Source organism: Camellia sinensis, chromosome 2, assembly GCF_055761805.1.
Source record: "Camellia sinensis isolate YWXY chromosome 2, ASM5576180v1, whole genome shotgun sequence".
Taxonomy (NCBI): domain Eukaryota; kingdom Viridiplantae; phylum Streptophyta; class Magnoliopsida; order Ericales; family Theaceae; genus Camellia; species Camellia sinensis.
The window spans coordinates 108387657-108404596 of record NC_138962.1 but is presented as its reverse complement, the minus strand read 5'-3'; the positions used below and the strand labels follow the sequence as shown (position 1 = coordinate 108404596).

The 16940-nt window shown below is 38.8% G+C and overlaps 1 protein-coding gene across 1 annotated transcript; it reads left to right on the top strand.

Moving 5' to 3' along the window:
• The first annotated feature begins 2437 nt into the window (after positions 1–2437).
• LOC145818031 (uncharacterized) lies at positions 2438–2833 on the top strand. The gene has a single exon (XM_082912774.1). It carries the CDS (start codon positions 2438–2440, stop codon positions 2831–2833), a length of 396 nt encoding a protein of 131 aa, XP_082768900.1.
• Positions 2834–16940: the final 14107 nt, after the last annotated feature.

Sequence of the window (16940 nt, the reverse complement as noted above, 5' to 3'; positions counted from 1 at the left end):
TAGAGAAAAGAAAAAGAACAAAAATGAAGAAAAAAGAAACAAAAGAAAGAGAAAAGAGAAAAATAATGAAAAGAAAAGAAAAAGAGCTCGCAAGGTTGAAAACTTGAAAGGACGGCCTTGGAAAAAGTTAGAGCGTAAAAGGAGAGTGTCAACACCCGAGTGTACCTTGCCCCGGAACTACGTACGGCCTGATTCCCATATTTGGGATACGTAGGAAACTTCATCTTGAATTTCGGCCCCAATCATTTTTAGCCTGCTTGGCTTATCCATGTTGATTGGCTGATCCTTGTTCAACTCGGCTATTTTATCCATGTGCAAATTGGCTCGTCTTCATTCAAAGTCGGTTGTCCTATTCCGTTACAAGATTCAGTTGCAAGACAAATCAAGTTCAGATCTGAGATTGTGCATCTCGAGAGTAGATTCCGCGTTGGTTGAGCAATGGCCATTTGCAAAAACAGTTTTGTCAATTTTTAGTGAGGTTGACTAGTTTTCTTGAAAATTATTCCATTTTTCCAAAACTGGACCATTTCTTGGACCCAAAAAAGAAAAATTTCAGTGTGCACAACTTGACTTGCATGATTTCTGTTAGCCCCAAGGTTATTCAAACTTGAATTTCTATTGATTTTGATTAGTGACAAATATTCTATTCTTCTGATTATTTGAAGTTTTCAAATTAATATCTATGCTTCATGATTCTATATGTTTTGTGACTTTAGAATATTATGTTTCAATAACTTTCAGGATATCAAAAATATGAGCATTAGCTCTTGGTTGCAAAACTCTATCTTTGTCTAACACAGGTCTAAGGGTCAACACGAGAAGAGTAAGGGTCGACACTAGAATAATCCTCAAGAGTGATAAGTGTTCCAGAACAAAGGGTCAACACCAGAAAAACAAGGGTCGACACCAGGGAGAAGTTGGAAAATAACTAAGTGTTCCAGATGCAAGGGTCGACACCAACAACAGCAAGAGTCGATACCAAAAAGCAGTATACACCTCAGCCGCAAGGGTTGACACCAAAAGGCAGTATACACTTCAGTCGCAAGGGTCAACACCAAATGAGATAAGGGTCGACACCAGGAACACCTGTAAATCAACTCAGGAAAGAAAAGACAGAGCAAAGGGTCGACACCCAATCTACAGGGGTTGACACCTTTATGTCTGGGTTACAAAAAACCTAGCCGCCATCTTCCAACTCAAAGAAGGTCTCTGTGACATCATCATCAAACAAATGTTATTCTAATCAAAAGGAACTTTGGGACAATAATCTCTGACTTAATGGAGGAAACATTCTCCACTCACACTACTCTCAAGATCAGAAAAAGAAAAAGCATGGAGACAACATTATATCCATCCACCATAGTTTTGAATCCAAAGCATGGGCATCACTTCCTTTGAGAAAGCTCCATCTCCAATGGTCAGATAACAGCCCGTACCATCCATGCTCCACTTAAAACAGCTGAAAACTTTTTCCTTGCCTAGCTCCAACGGCTAGTAGACCCACGTGGGTGTGTTATTACTTCAAGAGATAAGTCGGATGGAGGCTATAAATCTGGATATTTTCCAGATCTGAAAAAGATAGAAGATACTCACTGCAAATACGCTAAGTATACCGAGCATCATTTTCAATCTCTGTGATTTCACTTGTGTTCTCCTATTTTCATATCTAAGCAAGTCCTAAACTTACTTGTGAGCTTACACATTCATATCCATCTGTTGAGAGATAGTATTTGTCAAAGAGGATAGTTGGACCTCTCTTCCTAGTTCATTAGTTTCTGAGTGAAATGCTTGTAAAGTGAGGCTTTTCATTGAGAGATCATCAACAGATTGAAGCAAGTCAGTTGTAAAAATCCACAAGTTGGGAAAAGATTTGGTGGTGCATTAATTCATAGTGAAGAAATTCTCAAGGAGGACTCTTGAGGAGTGGACGTAGGCCGGTGAGCCAAACCACTATAAATCCTTGCGTTAAGTTCTTCTTTCCTTTTCTTTTTACTTTCTGTGAAGATATTGATTATTTACTGCATTTAATTTCATAAGTCTTTTGAACTTTATTTTCGAACCAAATTTTTTTTATATAACCCAATTCACCCCCACCCCCTCTTGGGTTGCTTTCCTAGTTAACAATTGGTATCAGAGCCACATCTCTATGTAGTCTGACTTAACCGTCTTAGAGTGATCTATGGAAAACCCTATCTCCTCTCTCCCAGAAGGTCAAGCCTCAAACAGACCACCCTTCTTCAATGGCACAAATTTCAACTATTGAAAAACTCTCATGATAATGCATATTCAATCTATCGACTATGAAGTTTGGAAAATCATATGTGAGGGTCCTAAGGTACCCACAAAAACCATAGATGGTTTGCTAGTAGCCAAACTTGAGAGTGAGTGAACTAGTGCTGACTATAAAGATATTCAATTAATTGCCAAAGTTGTTAATATGTTATATTGTGCACTTGATGCTACCGAGTTTAACAAAATATGCACTTGTACCACTGCAAAAGAAATTTGGGATAAACTTGTTGTAACTCATGAGGGAACCACTCAAGTTAAAGAATCTGGAGTGAGCTTACTTGTTCACAACTATGAGCTCTTCAAGATGAAACTAGATGAAAACATATCCCAAATGTTCACTCGTTTTACAAATATTATAAACAGTCTTAAATCTCTTGGGAAGACTTACACTAATGCAGAAATTGTCAGAAAAGTCCTTCGATCATTGCCAGAAAGTTGGGAGAACAAAGTTATTGCAGTAATAGAAGCAAGAGACTTGTCAAGGTTGAGCCTTGATGAGCTAATGGGATCTCTCCTAACCCATGAGATCATTATGCAATAAGGAAAAGAAGAAGAAGACAAAAATAAGAAGAAATGAATAGCTTTCAAGTCCACCTCAAAATCTCAAGAGGAAGAAGAAGATACTTCAGAGGAAGATGAAGAAATGGCTTTCATTACCAAAAGATTCAAAAGATTTGTGAAGAAGAAACAAGGTGTAAGGAAGTTTTCCAGAAAAGACTTCAACGAAGATCTTCAAAAATGAGAAAGTCATAAAAAATCTGAAGTGATCTGCTATGAATGTAATAAGCCAGGACACTACAAATCGGAATGTCCGGAGCTAAAAAAACAATTCAAGAAGGATAAAAAGAAAGCCATGATCGCAGCATGGGGAGAAGATAGTGATGACAACAACTTAGAGACAGATGCTTGCAAAAATGAAGTCCCAAATCTATGCTTGATGGCACTTGAAGATGAGGTCTAAATTCAGCAACAACCAGTGGTACCTCGACATTGTTTGCTCAAGGCACATGACCGACGATAGAACAATGTTCTGAACTCTTAAATCCAAAGAAGGAGGTCGTGTAACCTTTGGAGACAATAGTAAGGGAAAGATCATAGGTGAAGGTAGTATTGGTAAAACTTCATCACCCATTATCGAGAACATATTGCTTGTTGAAGGATTGAAGCATAACTTGCTTAGTATTAGTCAAATGTGTGATAAAGGCAATCATGTTTCTTTTGATAAATCCTACTGCACTATTAAAAACTCTACTGATAACACAGTGTTTTTTGTTGGACATAGGGATGAGAATGTGTATATATTTGATTTGCATAATTTATCTCATAATCATAATGTTAAGTGCTTATCTGCTTTAAATGAATATGGATGGTTGTGGCACAGGAGGCTAGGACATGCTCATATGGACTTGCTTTCAAAACTTTCAAAACTTGACTTGGTCGTTGGATTACCAAAAATCGTTTTTGAAAAGGATAGACTTTGCGATGCTTGTCAACAAGGAAAACAAACACGAGTCTCTTTTAAATCAAAAAATATCATTTCCATATCTAGACCACTTCAAATATTGCATATTGACTTATTTGGACCATCTAGAACTTTAAGTCTTGGAGGAAAACTTACTGTCTTGTTTGTGTGGATGAGTATACCAGATTTACTTGGGTGATTTTCTTGGCACAAAAAAGTGATACTTACTCTGCATTTTCAGCTCTTTGTAAACGTATCCAAAATATGGTTAGTCTTACTATTTGTACCATTGGAAGTGATCATGGTAGAGAAGTTGATAATGATGAGTTTATTCTATTTTGTAATGAGCATGGTATTGATCATAATTTTTCTGCTCCTCGAACTCCTCAACAAAATGGTGTGGTAGAAAGAAAAAATAGAGTTCTTAAGGAAATGGCTCGTACTATGCTTTGTGAAAATAATTTGCCAAGATATTTTTGGGTGGAAGCCATCAATACTGCTTGCTATGTTATTAATCGTGCCATGATTAAACCCATATTGAAGAAAACACCATATGAACTATGGAAAGGTAGAAAACCCAACATTGGCCACTTTCGTGCATTTGGTTGTAAATGCTTTGTACTCAATAATAATAAAGAGAATCTTGGGAAATTTGACGCAAAATTTGATGAAGCTGTATTTCTTGGCTATGCAAATTCTAGTAAAGCATATCGCGTTTTTAATAAAAGAACTTTACTCGTTGAAGAATCCATACATGTTGCTTTTGATGAATCTAACTCATTTGCTTCTAAGAATATTGTTGTTGATGATGTTGCAGATTCAAATCCAAAAATTGAAGGCATTTATTTATCAGAAAATGAAACCCAATATTGAAATCCCTATGGAAGATCTTCAAAAAGAATATGCACATCCCATAAAGGAACATGATCTACCCAAAAAATGGAAGTATGCTCATGGACATCCCAAAGATCTCATTATAGGAGACGCCACACAATGAGTAAGAACTCGCTCTTCTATTAATAATATATGTGGTAATTCAGCTTTTGTTTATCAAATTGAACCAAAAAATTTTTCTGAGGCTGAACTCGATGAAAACCGGATTTTTTCTATGCAAGAAGAGTTAAATCAGTTTGAAAGAAATGAAGTTTGGAATTTGTCACCTCGCCTTAAAGAACATTCCGTTATTGGAATTAAATGGATCTTTCGAAACAAAATGGATGAATCCAATGTTGTTATTCGAAACAAAGCTAGACTTGTAGCCCAAGGTTATAACCAAGAAGAGGGTATTGATTTTGACGAAACATTTGCACCTGTTGCACGCCTTGAAGCCATACGTATGTTGCTTGCACTTGCTTGTTTTAGAAATTTTAAACTTTACCAAATGGATGTGAAAAGTGCCTTTTTAAATGGTTATATTTCGGAGGAAGTGTATGTTGGACAACCTCCTGATTTTGAAAACCACAAACACCCAGACCACGTTTATAAACTCTCAAAAGCTTTGTATGGTTTAAAACAAGCTCCTAGAGCTTGGTATGAACGCTTGAGCAATTTTCTTATTGAAAAGGATTTTTCTCGTGGAAAACTTGATACCACTCTTTTTATAAAAATCAAAAATGATGATATGCTCATTGTTCAAATTTATGTCGATGATATCATATTCGGAGCTACTAATGAATCCTTGTGCGAGGAATTTGCTAAGGATATGCTAGGCGAATTTGAGATGAGTATGATGGGAGAATTGACATACTTTCTCGGATTGCAAATAAAACAAACCCAAGATGGAAGCAAAATATATCAAAGATCTCCTCAAAAGATTTGAAATGGATTTATCCAAACCCACAGCAACTCCTATGAGCACATCGATTAAAATCGACAAAGATGAGCAAGGTAAACTAGTGGACAAAAAGAAATATTGAGGTATGATTGGTTCTTTACTCTATCTAATAGCTAGTAGACCCGATATCACGTTTAGTGTGTGTATGTGTGCTCGTTTTCAATCAGCTCCAAAAGAATCACACATCACCGCAGTAAAACGCATTTTTAGATATCTCGTTGGCACTCCACTTTTGGGTCTTTGGTACCCTAAAACAAATGTTTTTAATCTTTATGGTTACTCAGACGCCAATTTTGCAGGATGCAAACTTGACCGAAAAAGCACTAGTGGTACTTGTCAATTTCTTGGAAATTTACTCACTTTATGGTTTTGTAAGAAACAAAATTTAGTGGCTTTATCTACGGCTAAAGCAGAATATATCGCGGCTGCTAGTTGTTGTGCTCAAATACTTTGGATGAAACAACAACTTCTTGATTTTGGATTTCACTTTGATCACATTCCCATTAAATGTGATAACACTAGTGCCATTAATCTTTCAAAAAATCCAATACAACACTCACGCACTAAGCACATTGAAATAAGACACCACTTTCTACGAGATGATGTACTTAAAGGTGACATTGAACTCGGATTTGTGCCTACAAGCCAACAACTAGCCAATATCTTTGCTAAGCCTCTCAATAAGGAACAATTTTACCTTATAGGAACTGAGCTTGGCATGTTAAATATTCCTATATGATAGTTCCTATGTATTATTATACTTCCTTGTTAAATTTGTTGTGATTTGCACTAGTTTTTTTTTGCTCTTCGGGACCCCTAAGGGTCGACCCCCTACTCTATAGGATCGACACCCTGTGAATCAGCGCTGCGCTTTTCATTAACAAGGGTCGACACCCGTCTTTTCTGGTGTCGACACCACTCGGTTTTTGATTCACTGTTTTTTTAGGGTCAACACCTCTCTTCGAAGGTGTCGACACCTGATGTTTTTGAGGGCACTGCTTTTTAGTGTCGACCCCCCGTTTCTAAGGGTCGACACCTGTTTGTTGCCTAAGGGCTTGCCGCGTAATCCTTTCATATTCGAAGGGTCGACCCCTCTCTTTACGAGGGTCGACACCCTCTCAAATATATATATATATATATACTCATCGACCCTTCCCATCTCTCTTACGACACCATTAAATCCCTAGCCCTAACCCCCTTTTCCTATTCCAACGATCCACATTCCGATCCTCTTCCCTCCTCCTAGCGACCGCTCATTCTTCTCGTCATGGAGTCTCAGGATCCTCCTCCAGTTCAAACAAGAAAGCGTCCTCGTTCCTCCACCTCCTCAGCCACTGCTGCTACCTCTTCCTCTGTCCAACGCTTTAAGAACAATAAAGCTCGATCCTCCTTTAACAAGGATTTTAACCAATGAAAGGTAATTTCTAGCAAAACCATTAATCTTGCATTCTTTGACAGGCATTCCATTCCTATAAAAACTTGGTTTGACAACCAAAAATGGTCATCCTTGTTAAAACTTGACTGTGTCATTTACCCCACACTGATCAAGGAATTTTTTGCTAATCTCTCTTATGATACCTAATCTGCTCCTCATACCCTCGATTGTTTTGTTAAGGATGTGTCCTTTACTTTAAATCCCACTATCATAAACTCTATTTTAAAAACTTCCAATGACGGAGAAAGGGTCACACCAACTGTTGCTACTCTTCACTTACCCAATTACTCTCATCTTATCGGTCTTCGGTTCCTTACAAATAACCTCGAGTTACATGATCATGTCACCGTCTCTGGGAAAGATCTTTTCCTCAAATTGAGACTACACCATCACATCATCACACACCCCGTTCTGGCCGTTTCGATGCCATCACTTACGGTCATATGTTTCTCATTTGGGCCCTAGCCACTGGTTACCTCATTGATTTTGGTTTTTTGGTAACTCACTGTATTATTCAGGCTCACAAACAAACTAATCAGGCCCTTCCCTTCGGAATGATTTTCACAAAACTCTTAAAGCATTTCAACATTGACCTCAAGGGGAAAGAAAAAGTCCTTCGAGACCCTTCTCGGTATGGGGCTGAAACTCTACGTAATATGGGATACTCTCTTATCAACTGAATTTGGACCAAAACCAAGAAACCTAGTCTCTCTTCCCCTGGTTTCTCTACCCCTGGTTCCTCCCTTCCCAGTTCCTCCACTCATCACTTCTCCTCTCCTGATCTCTCTTCTCCACCATCTTCTTCTGGTCTCTCATCTCTATCTCTTAAAATCGACCATCTTGATTCCTTGGTTCGGGGTCCCCTCTTTGATGGGATTACTTCAATCAACTCTAGGCTCAACAATCTAAACCTAGGGTCCACTTCACTTCCTGCCTCTAACATCCCATCCTCTTCTCACACTATCCCTGCCTCCTCATCCTCTGCCATGGAAGAAAAGATCGATGAATTGAGCGCCTTGGTTCTACAACTTGTCATTCAACAGACTGTCATGCATAAAGACATTGACCGCATGAAGCTGCAGCAAGAACAAGTCATTGCCATTGCTAAGAAAGTGTTGAGAGTATGGTAATTGCTGTCTACGGGATCAAAGCCTCCAACGAAGAATTTAGGCAAATTTTTCAACAACGCTGGGACGACGATTTGGTTGAGCAAATCCAAAAATTCATGCTGTGGTTTGCCTAATGGTGGCAAGAAGCTGCCCCACATTGGCCTCGCACTCCTCCTCCCTTTTCGCTGAAGTTGAGAACCTTTTTTTGTTAATGACAAAGGGGGAGAAGAATCTCAAACGTTAAATATTTTTGGTGTCTCAATGTTAAATATTTTTGGTGTCTCAAATGTTAAATATTTTTGGTGTCATTCAGAATATTGTTGAAGTTATTTCTTTTTTTTTTCAGAAACCACCTTACTTCATCCTTTTAGTTGTTGGTTTGCTATATATATATATGTTGCACAGTTTGTATCTGTCTCAAGGGTAGTAATTAGATGAAATAGATGTATGTGCATGTCTTGTTTACAAACTTCTTTTGGTAACACCAGTTGGAAAGATAATGTTTGGTGTTGTTTTGGACATTATACAATCTTTGAGCTATATGAATCTTGATAACAGGAAACATGTCGATAACTAAGTAATGATTTATTGTGGATGTCTTTTATACACACGCTCATGGAAACTTACGGAACTTGTTTTTTAAAGAGCTTGTGGTTTCATTCAATGCTTGTGATTTCATTCAATACAAATAAACAAAAATTAAATTTCACAATTGAATGGTTCAGTGCACACTGATAGGGGGAGCTTGTTCTATATCAAGTTATCTTATTACCTATATATATATATACATTTCTCATTTTCTTTGCTTTGGTCATACAGCCCTGTTTATAGGGAGAGTTTTCGATTCTTTTCAAAACCTTCATTTTCCAAAAACTCCTTACATACCGTCCTTTTGAAACATATAGTTTGAAAACTTTAAATATTTGTTATCATCAAAAAGGGGGAGATAGTTAGCCCCAAGGTTATTCAAATTTGAATTTCTATTGATTTTGATTAGTGACAAATATTCTATTCTTCTGATTATTTGAAGTGTTCAAATTAATATATGTGCTTCATGATTCTAAATGTTTTGTGACTCTAGAATATTATGTTTCAATAACTTTTGGGATATCAAAAATATGAGCATTAGCTCTTGGTTGCAAAACTCTATCTTTGTCTAACACAGGTTTAAGGGTCGACACCAGAAGAGCAAGGGTCAACACTAGAATAATTCTCAAGAGTGATAAGTGTTCCAGAACAAAGGATCGACACCAAAAAAACAAGGGTCGACACCAGTGAGAAGCTGGAAAAATAACTAAGTGTTCCAGATGCAAGTGTCAACACCAACAGCAGCAAGGGTTGACACCAAAAAGTAGTATACACCTCAGCCGCAAGGGTCGACATCAACAGCAGCTAGGGTTGACACCAAAAAGCATTATACACTTCAGCCGCAAGGGTCGACACCAAATGAGATAAGGGTCGACACCAGGAACACCTGTAAATCAACTCAGGAAAGAAAAGACAGAGCAAAGGGTCAACACCCAATCTGCAGGGGTCGACACCTTTATGTCTGGGTTACAAAAAACCTAGCTGCCATCTTCCAACTCAAAGAGGGTCTCTGTGACATCATCATCAAACAAATGTTATTCTAATCAAAAGGAACTTTGGGACAATAATCTCTGACTTAATGGAGGAAACATTCCACACTCACACCACTCCCAAGATCATAAAAAGGAAAAGCATGGAGACAACATTATATCCATCCACCATAGTTTTGAATCCAAAGCATGGGCATCACTTCCTTTGAGAAAGCTCCATCTCCAATGGTCAGATAACAGCCTGTACCATCCATGCTTCACTTACAACAGCTGGAAACTTTTTCCTTGCCCAGCTCCAACGGCTAGTAGACCCACGTGGGTGTGTTTTTACTTCAAGAGATAAGTCGGATGGAGGCTATAAATTTGGATATTTTCCAGATCTGAAAAAGACAGAAGATACTCACTGCAAATACGCTAAGTATACCGAGCATCATTTTCAATCTCTGTGATTTCACTTGTGTTCTCCTATTTTCATATCTAAGCAAGTCCTAAACTTACTTGTGAGCTTACACATTCATATCCATCTTTTGAGAGATAGTATTGGTCAAAGAGGACAGTTGGACCTCTCTTCCTAGTTCATTAGTTTCTGAGTGAAACGCTTGTAAAGTGAGGCTTTTCGTTGAGAGATCCTCAACAGATTGAAGCAAGTCAGTTGTAAAAATCCACAAGTTGGGAAAAGATTTGGTGGTGCATTAATTCATAGTGAAGAAATTCTCAAGGAGGACTCTTGAGGAGTGGACGTAGGCCGGTGAGCCAAACCACTATAAATCCTTGCATTAAGTTCTTCTTTCCTTTTCTTTTTACTTTCTGTGAAGCTATTGATTATTTACTGCATTTAATTTTGTAAGTCTTTTGAACTTTATTTTCGAACCAAATTTTCTTTATATAACCCAATTCGCCCCCCCCCTCTTGGGTTGCTTTCCTGGTTAACAATTTCAAATCAGAAAATCGAACAAGTATGTTAATCTAACTCTCATGTTGATCAAAATTTGTTTTAGTAGAAAGCCAAAAAACAAAAAAAAAATGGTCAAAATAAGTGGGATTGTCTGTCTTTTCGCTATTTTCAACGTACTTGCCAGAAAGGGCACAATTGAAGTTAGCAGCAAGGGGCCAAGCGCTTTCTCATCCTCCAAACAGTGAGGTATCAAGCCAAGTGCGAAGCACGAACTGGAATGGAGCAAGATATTCCACTCCCTCATCTGGACAGGTCTGATCACATCCAAGTTGGCCAAGGGCATTGTCAACCGATGTCAGTGTCAGATTTGTTGCACATCCAGTCGCATTGCAACGCCTCTGTGGGAAAGTTCACGAGTTGTGAGTGAAAGAAAGAGAATCTAGCAGAATACTAGGGGCAAGAGCCCACAACTTCCTGCTTATCCATCAATCACCCAGGGGAGGGATAAAAAATAAGAGAGATTGAAGAATAGAGAGATGTGCACTGAGAGAAAAAGTGAGGAAAAGGCTTTTCAGAGAAAAAGAGATTGAGTGCCAGAGTGATGGGAGAATCACAGATGAGAAAGGGTGGGAAACAATACCCGGAGAAACAGGCTTGCCGTGAATCGAGAGCTCTCTCGCCAATGGAAAGCAAATATCCAGTGTTGTGTTTGTCATTTTGTTTGTTTTGTTTCTTGTTTTGAGTCGTTTTGATTTTGGTGAGTGTAAATAGCTGTGTTTAGGTTGTTTTACCTTCATTTTCTCTTTGTTGAGTCGTTTTGACTGTGTTCAGTCGTAGGCTCAATATTCGGTTAAGAACTCATTTCTCAATTTCAATTTCAAGAAAAAAATATCGTTTGGTGCTCAGAGTGCTCTGCCATTCCTAACATGGTGTACATAACAAGATTCTTTCATAAACTGCGGGGTTCAACCCCAATCAAGAGGAAGCAATTGAACCAGGACCTATCTGAAGCTACATAGGTTCCGGACTTCAAAGCAAGAGAGAAGAGGGAAAATCGAAGCATCTGAGTGTGTTTCAACTTCAGCAAATTTCAAGACTGCATTCCAGGTGCACCTTCTCAGGCCTCGCTATTTCTCTGGAGTATGAGCATACCTCGACCCCAAGTTTAAGCCTGCTTCAAGTCAGAATGGCAATTAAAGCAGCACATAGATGTTACTCCTCGCCAATATGAACAGGATGTATTCCTTTTGAGTTGAGCATGTTGTAAAGGCCTCCGAGAGGTAAATCGGAGGCACCAAAGTATATATTTGATTCCCTTCTATTGCATAGAATGTACACTTTCATATACATTTCTGTTGCATGCGTTGCGTATCGTTTATGATTCATGCATAGAATATGCTTTCAATGTTGCATAGAATATGCGTATCTTTTGCATAGAAAATGCTCCCATTCTTGCATAGAAAATGCTCTAATTTTGCATAGAACATGCATTACGCTATTTTGCGCACCTTACTTGCACTTGTTTGTGCATTTTATCGCGCTATTTTGTGCACCTTACTTGCACTTTGTTTGTGCATTTCATCGCACTATTTTGTGCATCTTACTTGCACTTTGTGCATTTCATCGCACTATTTTGTGCATCTTACTTGCACTTTGTTTGTGCATCTATATCGGACTATCTTGTGTACCCCGCATCGCACTATCTTGTGCACCCGCATTGCACTATCTTGTGCACCTCGCAGCGCACTATCTTGTACACCCGCATCGCACTGTCTTGTGTATCGCATTATCTTGTGCACCTGCATCGCGCTATCCTACGCATTCACCCATATCGCACTGTCTTGTGCACCTTGCATCGCACTGTCTTGTGCATTTCACTTTGTATCGTACTATCTTGTGCATTTCATCGCACTATTTTGTGCACTTACACTCGCACTATCTTGTGCACCTACATCGCACTCTCTTGTGCATTTCACTTTACAGAGCACTGTCTTGTGCATTATATAGCACTGTCTTGTGCATTTCATCGCATTATTTTGTGCATTCATTCACCCTCACTCGCACTGTCTCGTGCACCTTGTATTTCTGTATCACTCACACTCTCTTGTGCACTCTCGGTCTAGGAGACCTTAAATCCTGCATCTTGACTTGCACTCTCTTGTGGATCGCACTCTCTTGTGTACTCTCGGTCTAGGAGACCTTAAATCCTGCATCTTGATTCGCACTCTCTTGTGCATCGCACTCTCTTGTGCATTCTCGGTCTGGGAGACCTTAAATCCTCCAGTCTAGGAGACCTTAAATCCTCTAGAGGTGCAATTCCTTTGGTGTTTTTCGTGTCCGAACGAATTTCGGTGGTTTGGTATAGCCACCTGCCTATGTTTGCAATGAGTTCCTAGGAGATCAACTGAGTGGAAACTAGAGTTCGAATGGCTGATGCCTAGAATGCAAAGGTTCGGAATTTCCGAGACTAAAGTCTGGTTTAAATACCCAGAGGTGTATCATCGGCTTGAAATCTGTATGGCAGCCCCATAGGTTGAGGTAGCTTGTATGCGCCTCAATTCTGGATACTGACCCAACCTAGTCTGTCACCCTGTTAGAGAATGGGAAAAGTTGCGACCATAGCCAGGGAGAAAAGTAGTACCTGTAGAGCGGAAAATCCCCATTAGTATAAGGTGAGTCATCACCAATTGTCTCTGTAAGGTACTTTCACTTCCTAGCTGCTACATTATATTTAGTATCTATTGCATCACATCTATCACTTCTATTGCATATAGAATTTATTGCATGCATTTACTACATTGTCCATTTTATCGTCTGCATCCTTTCCATGTTAAGCTTAGTTTGGCATGTGCCCATACTTTTCACATTGAAGCATAGCTTTGCATGTGTATGCGCCTATTCCACTAAGAGAATTGTGGTCTGAGGGTTTTGGCACGTATTCTGTGTTAGACGTGGTCTGTTTTGTGTCCACACCTTTTCTAGGCAAGACATAGTTCGGCCTACGCCCTTTATTCACTTCATTCATTGCATCAATCGCATTGTACTTTGTCTTGTTATATTCAGCATTTAGGATCACGATCTTTCCACAGCAGATCATTCCTTACTTATATCATCCCACCCAATTACTTGTATTCTTTCTGCGAAATACATAGTTCTACATGTGCACACGCCTATTCCGTAGGAATTGTGGTTTGAGGGTTCCGGCACCTTTTCTGTGTTAAACATAGGTTGATTTGCATCTCCATCCCTTCATGTTATTTGTGTGGTTTTGCACTACTTGTGGTTTGATTATTTCGTTATATTGTATACTCGAGGATACGTATCCCTTTTTTGATTTGGGCCGTTCCGGCACTGTAGTCTTACGGCCTTGTCAAAATGGGTCGTTCCGGCACCTTTTCTGTGTTAAACGTAGTTTTATTATTTCGTAGTTTGATTTGCATCTCCATCCCTTCACTCACGTCATTTCATGACTCTGAGCTCTGTCAAAGAAGGGCAACTATAGACACCCCATTTTTGACCGCCCTTAAGACTTGGGGGTCATTGATTGATTACTCAAGGATGAAGGTTATGTTATGCAAAGGTTCAATTTCTTTGGCAAGAGGAGCTTCAAATCCTAACCTTACACCCTATTTTTGGACCAAAACCATTTTGATCAAAATGATTTTAGACCTTAAAACCCTTTCTTTCAAAATATTTTTGAAAATGTTTCTACAATTCCGAGGCTCGCATTTCGTTAAATATTGCACTTTTCGGTAAACCGAGCAAGGGCAAAGTGAAAATAAATGAAAGAGAGGTGGAATCTTTGAAAAATCTTTCAAAACATCTTATTTAGGGGTTTGGAGTTGAAGAAAATTAGATGAGAGAGAAGAAAACTAGTTTAGGAGAAGTTAGGCATGAATCCGATTAAGCCAAAACTGAGCAATCTTCACTAAAATAGGCATATCTTTTTTCACACTTGGAATTTTGATGTGAGGCTACCACCATTGGAAATAAGACTTCTGGGGCTTCAATTTAGACTCAAGAATGACCTGCAAAAGAGTCCGGGTGAAGGAGATATGCCCGTTTGAAATCGGATATGAAAATAAATTTTTGTGGTCGGCCACAAGTGGTGGCCTGCCAGCCAGGGGTGAGGTTTGTTGGCCATCATTGGTGGCTAATGACCGGTCATCCACTGGTGCAAAAAAGTCAATTTTTGTGCAGATATTTTCCTCTAGCTGTTTGCACAAAGTTCCAGCTGTCCATTTTGAGATATTTTCGACCAATGCTCATATATTTCTATATATAGAGGACCTTCTCTATTGTTTTCAAGGTTGGAAAAATTTTGGGAGCCTCTCTCTCTACAATTCTCTCTCTCTAGATTTCTCTCTCTCTTGAACTTTTGTCCATACAAGTAGAGATATACTTCTAGTTTGCCTATCAACCCTTAACCAAAGTCGTTTATCTTTGGGCTGAGATTACTTGAGACCCTCTTTGAGCTCTAAAATGTGGTTTTAGCTTGGATTTGTGCCAAGAATTGTCTTTTGCTTCAAGAGGTATAACACTTGTCCTTGGGCTTGTTTTGTACACTTGTTTTGCCATCTTTTCAAACTGTTTTTGGGCTGGTTTTGGCCTGTAAAAAACTCTATTTTTGTGGCCTAAAACTGGTGGTTTGAGGCCATTTTTAGTTAAGAGGTGGTTCACCCTTTTTGCTCCTTTGCTTGTTAAGCTTTTGTGCTATTATTCATCACTTTAAAACTAACTTTTTTGGGTCTTTTAACCATTGAATTTCAGTGGTTTTTCAGTGGCAAAAACTTTATTTTGAAGTCCAAAATTTGTGGGGTTAGCCTCTACTTTTTGTGTCTTGTTTGCATGCCTAGTTAGCCTTATTTATTAGCTTATTGTTTTAGCTTTTTGTGGCTCAAGTCCAGCATGTTTTAGACTATATTTAGGGCTGTTTTGCGTCTATTTTTGGTTGGTTAATTCATTTGAGCCTGGTGTGGCACGGTTGTAGTGTTAATTCCTTCACTAACTTAGTGTTTTAAGGCTTTAACCATCATTGGTGTGAGTTGGTTGCATGTTTTTAGTCCTTTTATCACTCATTTTCAGCACATATAATCTTTGCAACCTTCCTCATTTCTTCACTTTTTCATTTGTTTTGAGGGTTGTTTGAACCTTAGGGTTGTTTAAGCGTGAGGTTGAAGCTCATGCATAATGGTTTAATCCTCCTTTGAAGGTTCATTACCAACGGCATGAAGTTTCTCTCATGCCTTAAACAACTCCTTGGTTGACACTTCTTTCACTTTAGAAGACACTCGCCAATGGACTAATTGACTAAAGAATGGTTTGGTAACTAAAATGAGTAAACAAAAAATGACAAGTAAAAGAGGCAAGATAAGCATCTTTCGTGTTTTATTGCATGTGTTCGAATCGGACGTTAATTCGAACACAAGGAAAATGGGATATTTCATACTCTAAAGTGATTAAATGTGCTATTTTCCTTGGTCACCATTGCCCTTGATCATGCATGATAGGGTGGTGGTCATTTTGGTCTTATTTGTGCATTTATTGAACTTCTACAAACTTGGTTCCTTAGCCATCATGCATGAAAATTGCTTGATTCATGGTTTGAGGGCCAAGAGTTTCTCTCGTTTGAGCTTGTGTGATGATAAGGGGGGTAAACAGTACAGACAACCTGTGAGAATACAATGTTTTGCTCTGTCTTTCTCTCTGTTGCAACATGGAGGTGTGAACCAGCAGTGACCGACAGCCACCATCAGTGGCCGACCGGCCACCATTGGTAGCCGACTGGCCCCTTGTCCCTCTTGTCGGCCATTAATGATTTTTGTACAGTGTGTTCCTGAGGTGGAGCAGAGGTGTTCTGGAAGTTGGCACAATTTTCAGTGATAATATGTGCAAACAAAGGCTTGTAATAGCAAAGCAGTGGCTTTTTCGGGTGAAGGATCTAGCATGCATGCATTCCCCGTTTCTCGGGATTAGCTAGTTGGTTTAATTAGCGTTAGATGCATGTTGTAATTAATTAATTGTAGCTAATTAAGTATCGTAAATAATTACTTAGTTTAACTAGTTATTCGATTTCGTTTTGTAATAATTAATTAGCTAAAATAGTTAATTAGTTTTGGTTTGTAATAGTTAGCTTAATTAGCGTAACTAGTTGGTTAACTTATCCATTCGGACCCTCCTTCGCGAGGGCATAATGTTGTAATAAGCGTGCATGTGTGTGTGTATGTCTTCCAACCCCATGTCTTTCTCCCTTTTATTTAATCGCTTTCGATGGTTAGATTAGGGACATGTTTTAATTAGCATACCTTATGCTTGCATGTTTGCATCCATTCATTC

Bases quoted from the DNA above. Each gene is read 5' to 3' on its own strand.
- LOC145818031 (XM_082912774.1), top strand. From the start codon at position 2,438: ATGTTATATTGTGCACTTGATGCTACCGAGTTTAACAAAATATGCACT.